The sequence below is a fragment of the Lathyrus oleraceus genome, chromosome 4 (genome assembly GCF_024323335.1).
Source record: "Lathyrus oleraceus cultivar Zhongwan6 chromosome 4, CAAS_Psat_ZW6_1.0, whole genome shotgun sequence".
Lineage (NCBI taxonomy): Eukaryota > Viridiplantae > Streptophyta > Magnoliopsida > Fabales > Fabaceae > Lathyrus > Lathyrus oleraceus.
Window position 1 is genome coordinate 158,921,693 of NC_066582.1, and position 15,490 is coordinate 158,937,182.

Here is a 15,490-nt window from a genome sequence, read left to right on the forward strand (position 1 = left end):
CCGGTTAACGCATTTGGTTAACCGGTTAACGCAAGGAAAAATTCACCCGTTCGGCTAAATCAGTGCTTTAGAGTATCAAGTGTTGATGCGAAAAGCGACGTCGATTTTAAATGAATTGTTCATTAAAAGTTTCGGCCAGGGGCGCTGCCCCCTTGACCCCCGTCCACTGAACGGTCAGCGGAACCACCGTTCGCTGACCGGGCAGCGGAACACCCGTTCCCGCTGACCGGGCAGCTGACCCCCGGCTAACTCTGCGTAGTGTGATCGGTCGTCGAAATTTAATTTGGTTTTAATTAATTAAAAGAATTAATAATAATAATAAAATGTTTATTATTGTCTTGTGGTGATCGGTTATGGCCTTAGTTTTCCTTTATTTTGTTTTGGGTTTTAAAATACGACCTGCGTGTCGTGCCTCTCTCTTAATCTCCCAAATGTAACTTCTTTTTTCATCTCACTCCCACGTATGTAAAACGAGTTTCTTTTATGTAATGTTATGATATGAAGAAAGCAAAGAAGTCAATGCCAAAGGAGGACAACCTTGAAGATCTTGCTTGGAGAAGCTTAGATCGTTGTTAGGTTAGCTTAGGTTATTTCATTGGCTTGGGAGAACAATTGCACTATGGGCCATAACTGTTTCATTATGTATGTATGTTGATGCATGTGAATGTATGTTGATGCATGTGAGAGGCGATTTATATGATAAATAAGCCGGTGAGATCAGAAAAATTGCAATTCCCTCAAATTAAATATTAAGTTTATGCTTTCCAAGTTTTAACACTCATCAAGACTAGTATCGAATAATGTAGGTTTCGCCTACGCGAGGTGCATGTTCTATATTAGTAAGGTGCGATAGGATAATTGTAATATCCAACTGTTAAAACAATGGGTCAAACTTAACTAAACAAATTATAATAAGATTATATATGTTTAGAAGCAAGAGTTGGGAATGATCCATATGATGGATTGGAATAAGGAGTTATTCACCCAACTGAAATTTTCGAGAGTTGTATGAGATACAATTGGCAGGAGTTCCTACCTAAATAACCTAGTTTTGTGTAATCCGCCTACGCAGACTTAGAACAAAGTGAAATATGGATCTCGACCCACTAGAAGATCTTCCAACGGGATTTTCCGAATCAAATGAAGAGGGTCATTTGTTTTGAGTAAAATAGTGGGAGCATATTTAATTAAAGGCCTAATTAAATATGTCAATGATACTTATATTTTCATTAATCCTTATGTAGATTACCATGACAGCAAACACCTCTAACAACATCCTGCGATCAATCCTTGATAAGGAAAAATTGTCTGGGACAAATTTTCTGGATTGACACCGAAACCTGAGGATTGTCCTCAAACATGATAAAAAGTTGTATGTCTTGGAGACACCTGTTCCTGAAGAGGAACCTCCTAGTTCTGCACCTAAGGCAGAAAGAGATGCTTATAAGAAGCATGTCGATGATGCCAATGAAACTGCTTGTCTCATGCTAGCTACCATGAACTCAGAATTGCAAAAGCAACATGAGAACATGGCAGCGTTCAATATGATCGAACACCTGAAAATGCTCTATCAAGAGCAAGCGAGGCATGAGAGGTTTGAAGTTTCAAAAGCCCTTTTTCAAGGCAAGTTAGCTGAGGGAGCCCCTGTAGGTCCCCATGTACTCAAGATGATTGGGTATGTGGAAAACCTTGAGAGATTGGGTTTTCCCCTCGGAAAGGAACTTGCGACTGACTTGATCTTGCAATCGTTGCCAGATGGGTTCAGTCAATTTGTCCTAAATTTCAATATGAATGATATGGACAAATCTCTTCCTGAACTGCTCGCCATGTTAAGAACTGCCGAGCAGAATCTGAAGGTAAAAGGGAAGTCCATTCTGATGATCGGAAATGGAAAGAGACAGAACAAAAGGCCCACCAAGCAGGGTGATAAAGGGAAAGGCAAGGAAGTTGCCAAACCCAAACCCACCGTTGCTGCTTTAAAGCCTAGTGGAGGTATAGCAAAAGAAGGCACTTGCTTCCATTGCGGTAAGACCGGACACTGGAAGAGAAACTTCCCAAAGTACCTGGAAGATAAGAAGAATGGAGTAGAGACTTCAACTTCAGGTATTTTTGTTATTGAAATTAATTTATCTACTTCTGCATCATGGGTATTAGATACTGGATGCAGTTCTCACATTTATACAAATGTGCAGGGACTAAAAAGGAGTAGAGATTTGGCAAAAGGTGAAGTCGACCTACGAATTGGCCATGGAGCAAAGGTTGTTGCTTTAGCCATAGGAACTTATGTATTGACTTTACCTAGTGGTTTAATAATTCAGTTAGAGAACTGTTATTATGTACCTGCAATTAGCAGGAATATTATTTCCATTTCTTGTTTGGACAAGTTTGGTTTTTCATTTATAATAAAGAACAATTGTTGCTTAATTTATTTGAATGATATATTCTATGCTTCTGCACAAATGAACAATGGATTATATGTCCTTGATCTTAAAATGCCTATTTATAACATTAATACTAAAAGGATGAAACCTAATGAGTTAAATCCAACTTAACTTTGGCATTGTCGATTAGGCCACATAAATGAGAAACGCATTTCCAAACTCCATAAAGATGGACTGTTGGACTCTTTTGATTATGAATCATATGAGACACGCAGATCTTGTTTAAATTGGAAAGATGACAAAGTCTCCATTCACAGGAAAAGGTGAAAGAGATAATGATCTTTTGGCCCTCATACATACTGATGTATGTGGACCACTGGACATGCCAGCCAGAGGAGGTTTTTAGTACTTCATCACATTTACTGATGATTTCAGTAGATATGGTTATGTGTATTTAATGAAACACAAATCATAGTCCTTTGAAGAGTTCAAGGAATTCAAGAATGAAGTACAAAACCAACTAGGTAAGAATATTAAAACTCTTCGATCAGATCGAGGTGGTGGGTATTTAAGCCTAGAGTTTGATGACCATCTGAAAGAGTGTGGGATCCTATCCCAACTTACTCCTCCTGGAACACCCCAATGGAATGGTGTATCTTAGAGAAGAAATCGAACCCTGTTGGACATGGTCCGATCCATGATGAGTCACGCCGATCTTCCAAACTCCTTTTGAGGACATGCACTATTGACATCAGCTTACACACTTAACCGTGTTCCATCCAAAAAGGTTGAGAAGACACCATATGAAATATGGAGTGGTAAGAAACCACATATGTCTTACATGAAGATTTGGGGTTGAGAAGTTTATGTGAAACGACAAATTTCAACTAAGCTTGAGCCCAAATCTGAAAAATGCTTACTTGTGGGATATCCTAAAGAAACAAGAGGGTATTACTTATACAATCCTTCTGAGGGCAAAGTGTTTGTCGCTCGAACTGGAGTTTTCCTAGAAAAGGATTTTAATTCCAAAGGAATCAGTGGGAGGAAAGTAAAGCTTGAAGAAATTCAAGAATCACAAAGCATTGATACACCTATGGAGGAATTAGAGCAGGAAACACAAATAGTTGTGTAAGAGCAACCTGCTCAAGTAGAACAAGACCAGCGTAGGTCAGGCAGGATACGTCACCTACCTGAGATATATGGATATCTGATCAAGGTGATGTATTACTCATGGATTCATCAAAAACGAAGATGAGCCTTGTGTCTACAAGAAGGTTAGTGGGAGCATGATCGTGTTCCTGGTATTATATGTAGATGACATATTACTCATTGGAAACGATATCCCTACCCTGCAACAAGTAAAGTCTTGGTTGGGGAAATGCTTTTCTATGAAGGACCTAGGTGAAGCAACCTATAAATTAGGAATCAGAATCTATAGAGATAGATCACAAAATTGCTTGGCCTAAGTCAGAGTACATAGACAAAGCGTTGAGACGCTTTACTATGAATGATTCCAATGGTTATGTGTTTTGCTTAAATGGTGGCGTTGTGAGCTAGAAAAGTTCAAAGCAAGATACAGTTGTTGATTCTACAATCGAGGCCGAGTATATTGCTGTCTCAAGTGCAACAAAGGAAGTTGTTTGGATCAAAAGTTCCTTAGTGAACTTGGCATAGTTCCTGGCATTGTGGATCCCATTGGTCTCTTATGATAACAATGGTGCTATCGCACAAGCTAAGGAGCCTAGATCTCACCAATGATCCAAACACATACTCAGGCGCTATCACCTCATTCGAGAGATAATAGATAGAGGAGATGTGAAAATATGTAGAGTACCAACACTTGACAATATTGTTGACCCACTAACAAAGCCTCTTGCGCAGCAGAAGCATGATGGCCATACTAGATCAACGGGCATTAGGGGTATGCCTGATTGGCTCTAGTGCTAGTGGGAAATTGTTGGTGTAAGCCCTAGAGGCCAATACTTTTGGTACTTGTATCGAGTTATTTATTAATTAATAAAAAGGCTTTTTCTTTATTATGGTTGATTAATAAAGTCCCTGGAATAGATAGTCTGTTTAATGTATTAAGTGTGACTTAATCATGAGAGCACATTAAACATAAGGACACTATTCTTAAAGTATCTGTAGTCGAGCTTTAGTGTGAAGTGGGATAACATTAAAGCATTAAGACTATTATGTTTGTAGACTGATGATCACATCTCATGGATCATGGATAAAGAGTTATCAAGTCTTAAACATAGGTATGAATATTAAGAGTAATATTTATACCGGGTTGACCCGCTATGAGAATACTATATAGAAAGTTATGCAAAGTGTCATAAGTTATTCTCATGGTGATAATGGTGTATACCACTCTTCAACCTAAAACCACTATGAATCCTAGATGTAGAGTCGAGTGCTTTATTGCTGATCCAACGTTGCCTGTAACTGGATAACCATAAAGACAGTTGATGGGTACTCCACAAAGCATGTTGAGGGACATGAGTGTCCTAGATGGAATTTGCCCATCCTGCGTAACAAGATAAATGTCTATGGGCCCAATATTGAACTGGACAAGGATGACACGGTCTATACCTTGTGTTCAATATAGACATAAGGGCAAAGGGGTAATTATACACACAATTATTATCACAGGAGGTTTTGTCAGATCACATGACATTTTCGTGTCTTGGGTAGCAGTGATGTGTTGCTAGATACCGCTCACTATTTATTATGTTAAATGTGTGATTTAATATAATTGCCAACGTCGCGAAAACCTACAAGGTCACACACAAAGGACGGATTGATGAGAGATAGAGTAATTAAGGAATACCGTAATGTATGGTGCCCTTAAGTAGGATACGAAATATGGTAAGGTACCAAATACTTAAGTGATTTTGGCATATTATGAGATATGGGCAAAATGCACTTAAGTGGGCTTTTTGGCTTGAAGCCCAGACAAATGGTTCTATAAATAGAACTCTTGTGCAGAAGCATTGTATGGGAATATAACACAACTGAAGAGTTGGAATTTCGTATCTCTCTTTCTCTCACTCAAAGCCTTCATTCATAACAGCTAGCACTGCGATTGAAGGAATCCGTTCGTGTGGACTGAGTAGAGACGTTGTCATCGTTCAACGTTCGTGATCGCCACAAGAGGTAATGATTCTATCACTGATCATGCCCATTCGTAAGGATCACTAAATGGAGAAATTTTTAAATTCCGCTGCGCCTTGGATGGCAAATCTCCTTCACTTAATACATTGTTCAGAAACCGCGGTTATCCTTCAAACACTTTTAAAAGAAAAGTAACTTCTTGTTTTATTTAAATACTTTTATTATTGTGCCCCAAGTCTTCAAAGCATTGTTTATTAAAAAATAAATTCACACTTTTTGCAAACAAGCAGAAAAAATAAAAATTACTGAGCACATTCTATGAAAGTAGTTTTTATTGATGAAGAACCCGTAACTGGGCGATTTACAAAAGGGAGCAATTCCTTAAAGTGATAATTGCAAAAAAATGGAAAATACAACGGCAATGAAAGTTCTCGAATATTCATTGAGTTCCAACTCTGCTATAGTCCATATGTCCTTGGAGATCCTCTTTTTTTACTTCTGAAGAAGGTGGTTGGATCGATTCCTTCCCGTTCGGGGCTTCCATGGTTGTAGTGACGGATGTACAAATCCTTTGTAGACCGCAGTCTCTTGCCTTTCAAATCCCTAACCTTTTTCCTAGACTGCCCTTTCGAGTTTTCAATCTACTATGATATCCATTTTTGTCTAAGTTGCCCATTGGGGTGATCAACTTAGCGGGTTCTTTACTTTTTTATTTTATCCCTAATTTTTTCTTGGACCCTTCTTTTTGTGGTCCACTGAGACACCCGTTTTTTCCTAAGTCTCCCCTCAGGGTCCTCGACTTAGCGGGTCTATTAGGCGAAGTATTTTTTTAATTGTGTCTATATTTAGCAGGGATGGGAGATCTTCGCCATTCATAGTTTATAAGATTAAGGCTCCTCCAGAGAAGACCTTTTGACAATGTATGGACCTTCATAATTAGGCTTCATCCACTCAGGTTGTATCCACTCAGCTTCATCCAACTTGACATCTGTTAATATCCTTAAAGAAGAAATCTTTACTTCAGTAGGCAGTACTACATATATGCCATACACGAGAGATAACGAAGTTGCCCCAGTGGAGGTGCGTACCGAAGTACGGTAACCATGAAAATAAAATGATAGTATTTTGTGTCAATCCTTGTATGTCTCTACCATCATTTGAACTATCTTTTTGATGTTTTTGTTGGCTGTCTCAATAGCACCATTCATCTTTGGACGATATGGCGATGAACTATGGTGTTCGGTCTTGAAGTCTTTGCATAATTCCTTCATCTTTTTTTATTGAGGTTAGAACTATTATCATTAGTGATTTTATTTTGGACCCTATAACGACATATAATCTCCTTCTTCAAGAAGCGAGCAACCACTTACTTTGTGACGTTCGCATATGAGACTACTTCCACCCATTTGGTGAAATAGTCAATGGCTACAAGGATAAAGCGATGCCCATTCAAGGCAGTTGGCTCAATGCGCCCGATCACGTCAATTCTCCACATGGAAAAAGACCAAGGTGATGTCAAGACATTTAGTGGAATCGGTGGCACATGTATCTTATCGGTGCAAATTTGGCATTTTAGACATATTTGTACATTACGGTGCCAATCAACCTCCATTGTCACCCAATAATATCCCGCCCTCAAGATCTTTTTAATCATTGTGTACCCACTGGCATGCGTCCCAAAGGATCCTTCATGAATTTCAATTATGATTTGGTCTACTTCGTGTCTATTCATGCATTTAAGAAGGACCAAATTGTAATTCCTCTTGTAAAGTACATCTCCACTTAAGAAGAACTTAGTTGAGAGACTTCGAAGGTATTTCTTATCCATGATGGATGCATTCTCTGGATATTCTTGCTTCTCCAGATACCTTTTGATATTGTATAACCATGTATGGCTATTAGATTCTTCTTGGGTTGCCAAATAGTACATTGGTTCATTCAAGTAGTCAATGCGGATAAATGGTGCTTCATTATTCCACTTAACCTTAAACATGGATGCTATAGTGACCAAGGCATCTGTCAGTTGGTTCTCCTCTCGAGGAATATGGTGACATGTAATCTCATCAAAGTATGGTATTAGCTTCAGGACATGATCCTTGTATGGGATCAGTTTGTGATCTCGAATTTCCCAATCTCATCTCACTTGGCTGATTACCAAGGTTGAATCTCTATAGACTTCAAGTTTCTTGATCCTTAAATCAATGGTTCTATGCTGAAGGTGCACCCTTCATACTCTGTCATATTGTTAGTGCAATCAAAGCACAACCTTGCAGTGAAAGGTAGATGAAAACCAGTTGGGGATTTGATGATTGCCCCATTTCCATTTCCTTGGGCATTGGAAGCACCATAGAACACGATCGTCCATTGCGATCCTGGTTTGGGTCCTTCCTCAAGGCCTAGAATGTTGTAATCTCTAATGAACATAATGTCTTCATCAGGGAAGCTAAAATGTTTAGGTTGATAATCCTCCATGGGTTGATGGGCTAGATAATTAGACAATACACTACCTTTGATGGTTTTCTGCGTGACATGTTGGATGTCATATTCGGTTAACGCCATCTGCCAACGGGCAACTCTTCTTGTGAGAGCGGGCTTTTCAAAAATGTACTTGATCAAATCCATTTTGGAGATCAAAAGAGTTGTATGTGTTAGCATATACTGCCTCAAACATTTGGCAACCCATGCAACTTCACAACATGTCTTCTCGAGTAGTGAGTACCTACTCTCCCAGTCGGTGAACTTTTTGCTTATGTAGTAGATCACGTGCTCTTCACTACTTGTTTCGTCATGTTGTGTGAGAACACATCACATAGATCCCTCAAGAACTGTAAGGTACATGATAAAAGGTCTACCTAGAACAAGAGGCATCAAGATCAATGGTTCTTGCAAATATTCTTTTATTTTTTTGAACGCCTTTTGGAAGTTATCATTTCACTCTATCGCCTCATCCTTGCGGAGTAATTTGAATATTGGCTCGCATGTGGCTGTAAGGTGAGATATAAATCTAGTGATGTAGTTTAATCTCCCTGAGAATCCACGAACCTCAATTTCAGTTAATGGAGCTGGCATACTTTGTATGGCGTTGACTTTATTAGGATCGACCTCAATCCCACGTTGGTTGACGATAAAACCTAGCAATTTTCTAGATCTTACCCCAAAAGTACATTTGTTGGGATTTAGTCTCAACCTGAACTTCCTCAGTCGTGCGAATAACTTCTGTAGATGGATCAGGTGTTCCTCCTCAGTTTGGCATTTCGTGATCATATCATCGACATATACTTAAATCTCTTTATGAGTCATGTTATGGAAGAGAGTTATCATCACACGCTGATATGTCGCACCAACGTTCTTAAACCCAAAAGGCATAAAATTGTAGCAAAAGGTTCTCCAAAGGGTAATAAACATGGTCTTCTCCATATCCTCCGGTGCCATTTTGATTTGGTTATATCTAAAAAAGTCATCCATGAAAGAGAATACTGAGAACTGAGTTGTATTGTCTACCAACACATCAATGTGAGGTAGAGGAAAGTCATCCTTCAGGCTTGTCCTATTCATATCCCTATAGTCGACACATATTTGTACCTTACCATCTTTCTTTGGTACAGGTACTATGGTTTCCACCCATTGAGGGTAATTTGCCATTGCTAAGAAACCGACATCCAATTGCTTCTGGACCTCTTCTTTAATTTTTATGGCCATGTCCAGATGAGTCCTTCTCAACTTCTTCTTTACATGAGGACACTCTTCTCTAAGGGGTAGTCTCTGTACTACAATGTTAGTATCTATCCCATGCATGTCTTGGTAGGATCAAGCAAACACATCCACATACTCGCATAAGAGCTCGATTAGTTTCATCTTCACCTCGTCATCTAGGACCGCGCCTATCTTGACTTCTTTTGTGTCCTCTTCTGTCCCATGGTTGACAATTCCCACTACTTCTTAGTGCGGTTGGATGATCTTTGACTCTTGCCATAACAACCTAGCTAACTCTTCAGGGAGCTCACAATGTTCTTCACCCTCCTCGACGACTTGGTAAATTGGGTTATCAAAGTCATACTGGACTATAGCAGTTTCATTATCAATGGAATCCAAAGTGGTTTTGCATGATTTATGGTTCATTCTTGATTTTAGAATGATAGAAAGAAAAAAATGATGAAAAGAAAACATTGTCGTTTTTTTTATGAAAAAGAAAAAGAAATGAAAAACAAGGAACATAATTGAATGAAAACTTGCTCATTTTATTCATTAATAAACTTGCTTAAAATGTGGTGTGCCCTACAATTTTTCCTTATGCCTTTGGTAGAGCATATGTATTTTTTTAGCAAAACAAAGAAGATTACTCTTTGATGAAAGTGCCTTCTAGCATATCCACGACAATCAAGTTGTTGAGTGCTTGACCTTCAACCTTTTGGTACACGAAGCACGCCTCTTCCGAAGTATTGTTTTCCTCTCTCGCGGCACAAATAGAATCATCCTTGAGATGCCCCACGCTGGTGAAAGTATCGGGTAATGAGGGAACATGTCCTTTAACCGCATTTGTAGCCATATTCTTTTGGGTCAACTGATGGGAATGGAATCCTAATCCGGATTTGTCCTTGTTAACTGGTATCTCAAGTATCCAACCCCAACATTCGGGGTGTCATGCCTCTATCACCGTCTTCATGCCTTTCCATGAAGCCGTGGAAAGTTCAACACTTTGAGATTCCTTCACCAAGGGAGCCATTTCTACATTTACAACCTTGAATGCTTGAAAAGGAGTTTCATGGATCTCTCCCCCAACTTTAACATAACAAAATTAGGCCAAATGGCTAACTACAATGTCCTATTCTCCTTCTACCACAACCAGTTTACTGCCAATCATGAACTTCATCCTTTGGTGGAGGGTTGAGGTTACCGCACCAACTGAGTGTATCCATGGTCATCCTAGGAGACAACTGTGGGCAGGATATATGTCCATTACGTAAAATATAATTAAAAAGACATGAGGCCCAATCTTTATAGCAAGGTCAACCTCTCCCACCATCATTCGTCTTAAACCATCAAAAGCTCTCACTATTAGTGAGCTTGTCTTAATCATTAATCCTTCGATAGTCAGCTTGGACAGTGAGTTCTTGGATAGAACATTCAACGACGAGCCATTATCCACCAACACTCTGGATAGAACTGTATCTACATATTCAATTGAGATGTGCAGTGCGTTGTTATGGTTCCTACCCTCGGGTGGGAGTTCATCATCGTTAAAACCCAAACAACTACTTGTAAAAATGTTGTCCACGACAACTTCAAATTGATTCATAGATATTTCTTGTGGGACATGTGTTGCCTTTAAGAACTTTATAAGTGCCTTCCTGTGGGTTTCAGAACTCATTAGCAATGCTAGCATGGAAATATTTTGAGGTGTTTGGTTGAGTTGGTCAACCACCTTATAATCGCTCCTTTTGATGAGTCAAAGAAATTCCTCCACTTCGTCCATGGGAGTTGCGTTCTGAGCCACATTCTGCCATTAGTCATCATTCACGACTTGTTTACCTTGAACCTTACTTGAGGATCCATGGTTGTTATTGTCTGGGGGAGGCACTGGTGCAAATACCCTATCACTTCGAGTTATGCCACTTGCTCCAGCACTATTTACACTTATTTCCTTGGACTTCACATGTTCCTCTTCTAATTTATGTCCATAGATATAAATCATAGAGTCACAATTCCATGGCACCGTTATCGTGCTTTCAAAATGGAATGGAGATGGCATTGTAATGACAAGCTACGTAATCGAATATCTTGTTGTAGGAATCAGAATCAGATCGTAAGGAATCTCGAACGCTACATGAGTTGAATCAGAAAGGATCTCAAGAGTGGCCATTTCAACGATAGTAGACAACTGTTCTACTAACATAATCCATCGGTCTATCAAATTTTGAACACCAGCCTTTACATTCTCACAGACTTGAGGATTTATCAAGAAATGTTCATAGTCAATATCATACCCGGGGTATACCTTGTTCATCAACAACTTCTCCTTGACAGTAGCCAATAAAGTTTTTATATTATCCACACTGGTCACCATCTTCTTTCCTCCACATTCTTATAACACACTCATCGAAGGACCGGTGTGAGGTGGCATAGGATTGTTGTTTATGTTAGGACCATTCAGCATGAACGTAATGGCCTTAGCATCAATTAAATCTTACACCTTGAATTTAAGTGCTTTGTAATTCTCAATCGTATGGCTCGGTGCCCCTTAGTGGAACTCACAATGAGCATTAGCATCATACCTGGGAGGGAGAACGGTTGGAGGTGCCAACTCTCTTAATTGTACCAACGACCCTTTGAGTTGATATGGAAGTAAGTGAGCATAAGTTGTAGGGATATGATCAAACTTCCTCTTAGGCCTCCTCTGCCTTGGTTGGCCTGACTGATAGTATTGTTATTATTGACAATCATAGGGTTGTTGGTATGGAGTTGGATGTTGACCTACATTCTGCTCTGCATTGATGGTATAGGGTTGCTGCTGATATAGATTAGGTGCCACGGAAGCTACTTGTTGATAAGGCGCCTGATACGTTTTTCCCTTCCCCTTAGCGACTGACGCATAATTGGTTTCTCCCTCCTTTTTCTTGGCAAACTCAGAAAATGGCTTCCTTGCCCTGTTAGACGGATGCGCTACATGCTAAATTTTTCCACTTTTCAGATAGTTCTTTATCCTTTCGCTAGCGACCAACAAATATGAAAATCCAGCCGAAGTACTTCCTATCAATTTTTCCAAGTAGGGCCCATGGAGGGTACCCATGAATATGCCAACAAGCTCCTTTTTAAGAAGCGGGGGTTGGACTCTAGCAGCCAACTCTCTCCATCGTTGGATGCACTATTTAAACGACTCATCAGTTTTCTGTGTCAGGCTTTGGAGTTGGGTCCTATTTGGAGCCATATCAGTATTATGCTGATCGTGTTTGAGGAATGTTTCGGCCAATTCTTTCCAGGTTTGGATAGACGTATTCTCTAACTGCATGTACCATTCCAACGAAGCCCCACTAAGGCTATCTTAGAAGAAGTGCGTGAGTAGCTTCACATCATTGGAATGTGCAGCCATATTCCGACAGTATTCCCTGATATGGGTTCTAGGATAGCTGATCCCCTTATATTTTTCAAAGTTGGGGACTTTGAACTTATAAGGTATTTGGATGCCTGGTACTAGGCATATTTCAGAAATATCTAGCCCAAAAGTATTGGACCCATCCATCGCCTTCAACTTCTCCTCTATGGCACAAACCTTCCTTTCTATCTCAGTGCTTACTGGCCCAAAAGCATCAAAGACCGATTCATCCCTTGGACTGAAGAAAATATTGTCTTGATTATCCACCTCAAGGAAGAGAGGATTGACATCGGGTACAACATTTGGGTTCAATGAACCTACTCCCACGAGTGGAGGAATACCTACAGGTGTCCCTATAGGGATTTCCATAACAAGAGTAGCATGTGTAGGATTATGCAGGTTAGTAGCAGCAGCTCGCTGGTTGGCTTGGGGGATTTCCTCTTGAGCCCTAGCAGTGGCCTCATGGCCCCTGGCCATATCTTGGATTATCTCCATCAGTTGTCACATCTAGGCACGCATGTTGGGCATCTCCTCTCTCAAGACGACTTAATTATGTTCTAGCTGATCCATGAGTGATGTTTGATTGTCTCAGGTGTTGTATGGATTTCGAGAAGTTAGTTTGATGATTCTGGATGGAAAAATGCCAAGTGGTAAGTTTCTTGTTTTGCTTTTATGTCATGCAGAATGATGCACAAATGTTTTTTTGTTTTTATTTTTATTTTTCTGGGCAAAGCTCTTAGTTGTTGTGTTATTTATTGCAAGTAACATTTAAACATTTGGCATTGCAATCAAAAATAAAAATCATACACAAGGTGGAATCATAAAATCCTCGTTCATTCATTCTTTTGGAATCAAATAACAAGTACAAGGAAGCTAAAGAGACAATCCTCTTTTAATTGGAAAGAACTTTGAATTACAAGGTAACTTCGGAAGTGACTCCTTGAGTCTTATGAAGATCTTCAACATCGGTAACCAGTTTGGTCAGAGTCTTCTTGCAAAACTTGACAAAGTTGTAGACTTGGTGAGGAGTGTTCTCTGAACACATGATTAGATCAACCTCTTTTATCTTGTCGGGGAAATCCTGAAGAGTGTAGTTGGTCACGACGTGCATGTTCATATACTCGTTCTTCCATTATGTATATAGACCTTGCAGGTTCCTAATAATGCCATCCCTTTCAGCTATGGTACCTTCTGTTCTTCGATATGCATCTTCCCAATATCTACAACTGTTCTTTAACTCTTGGTGAGCTTCATCAAAGATCCCAACCTTCATGTTTTGGATTTTCTCACAAGCTCTTCCTAACTGAAATTTCTCATGAAGGTAGGCTCGATGTATTTTTTTCTTATCCAATTTCTCTTGGGATGTGTGATCCTGATATTCCTTGATGGTCTTCCTCAACTCAAGGATTTAGGCTTCATAGTCACTTTGTGCATTCTTCTTGGCCAAGTTGGATAACTCTAGAGTCTTTTACAAGTCTCGTACGACACGCCAAGCTCGGTCTAACTCATCATTGCAACCACTAAGCTCACAATTAGCTCCTAAAAGAGCATCACCAACCAATTCTCTCTTCCCTTTCTTGTCTCTGGCTCTCTTTTTGTTGCTTTCAAATTGGGCTTTTACCTCTTTTCTCATCCTCCAAATCTTCATTCTTTTGCTTCTCCTAATTGAGTTGGAGCCGCAATTAAGATTTCTCTACTTTAAGCTCTTTGATATGGGAATTGAGCTTCTCAACATCTTTAGGTAGGATGGGCTCTTGTTCAAGAACTAGAGGAAATATGGAAGGATCAAAAGGGTATGAGAGTTTAATCCTTTGTGCCCTTTCCCTTAACCAGTGGGTATAAGATTCCTTAACAAGAGTATTCCTTATTCCCCACTCTTTACCTTACCTTGTAATTACATTCCAAGCTTTTCTGACCTTCCTCATAACAGGGTTATTCATATTCAAGTCGTGTAAGATGAATGGTTTCAAAGCCTTGCTTTATGGAGGACCATACATGGGGTATCCATGATGTATTAGAGATATAATAGGATTGTAATTGATACAACCCCTAGTTCCCCAGAATGGAACATTAGGGAAATCCCCATATCTAGCAATGATACCAATAGTTTCCCCTCCCTCAAATACTATTTGATGTTACCAGCAATGATAAACCCCAATTTATGTGACCATTTAAGCTTTTCAAACTTGATTGGACCTTCTTCTTTGAGATGTGGCATGAGCCAGGCATGTAAGAGCAGAGCACAACATAGTAAGGTACCTCCTTTCTTTTCACGACTTTCATGTGGAGAGTAGTAGATGTCAACTAACAGGAAAGGTATTGGGTTACATGAGAGAAAAATTTCCACAGCTATTTGATCCACAAAATTCTCTATGTTTGGGAAGAGCATGATCCCATGAATCGAAAGGGCTATAATGGCATTGAAAGCTTTCCAATTCTCTACTTTCTCATTCTTCACAGCCAACCTTTCTAGAAATTATCTTGAAAATCCTATGAAGGTCCTCCTAATATCCCAATTATCCATCACTACTTGAATGTCTATAATTAGAGCGAGGTTATCTTATTGGGTGTAACTTCTTCATTAAGCTTATGGAAAGGGTTAGTCTTCTTCAAGCTTCAACCCATAATTCTCTCAATCTCCTCCAATGTAGGAGCTAACTGGAAGTCAGAGAACATAAAACATCATATAGGAGGATCATAGAAACGGGCCAGGGTGATGACAGAAAATGGGTCCACCTTCTCAGTTAGGAGGTTCAATATTCTGCCATGGTCCTTCTTGAAATCATCCTTCTTTTAGAGAGTCAACTAGGAGCTTAGTTCCTTCAGGTTGTCAACATTTGGCATTATGTACTTGAATAGATATGTGTTTCTCCTTTCAGGCTTCATCATGATTACTCTGACA

At 39.5% G+C, this 15,490-nt stretch overlaps 1 protein-coding gene across 1 annotated transcript; it reads right to left on the reverse strand.

The window, feature by feature from the left end:
* Nucleotides 1–12,537: 12,537 nt before the first annotated feature.
* On the reverse strand, nt 12,538–13,065 carry LOC127136501 (uncharacterized). The gene has a single exon (XM_051063049.1). It carries the CDS (start codon nt 13,063–13,065, stop codon nt 12,538–12,540), a length of 528 nt encoding a protein of 175 aa, XP_050919006.1.
* Between the last annotated feature and the right edge of the window lie 2,425 nt (nt 13,066–15,490).

Excerpts from the sequence above, each read along its gene's own strand:
- LOC127136501 (XM_051063049.1), bottom strand. The coding sequence starts at position 13,065 with ATGGCCAGGGGCCATGAGGCCACTGCTAGGGCTCAAGAGGAAATCCCC.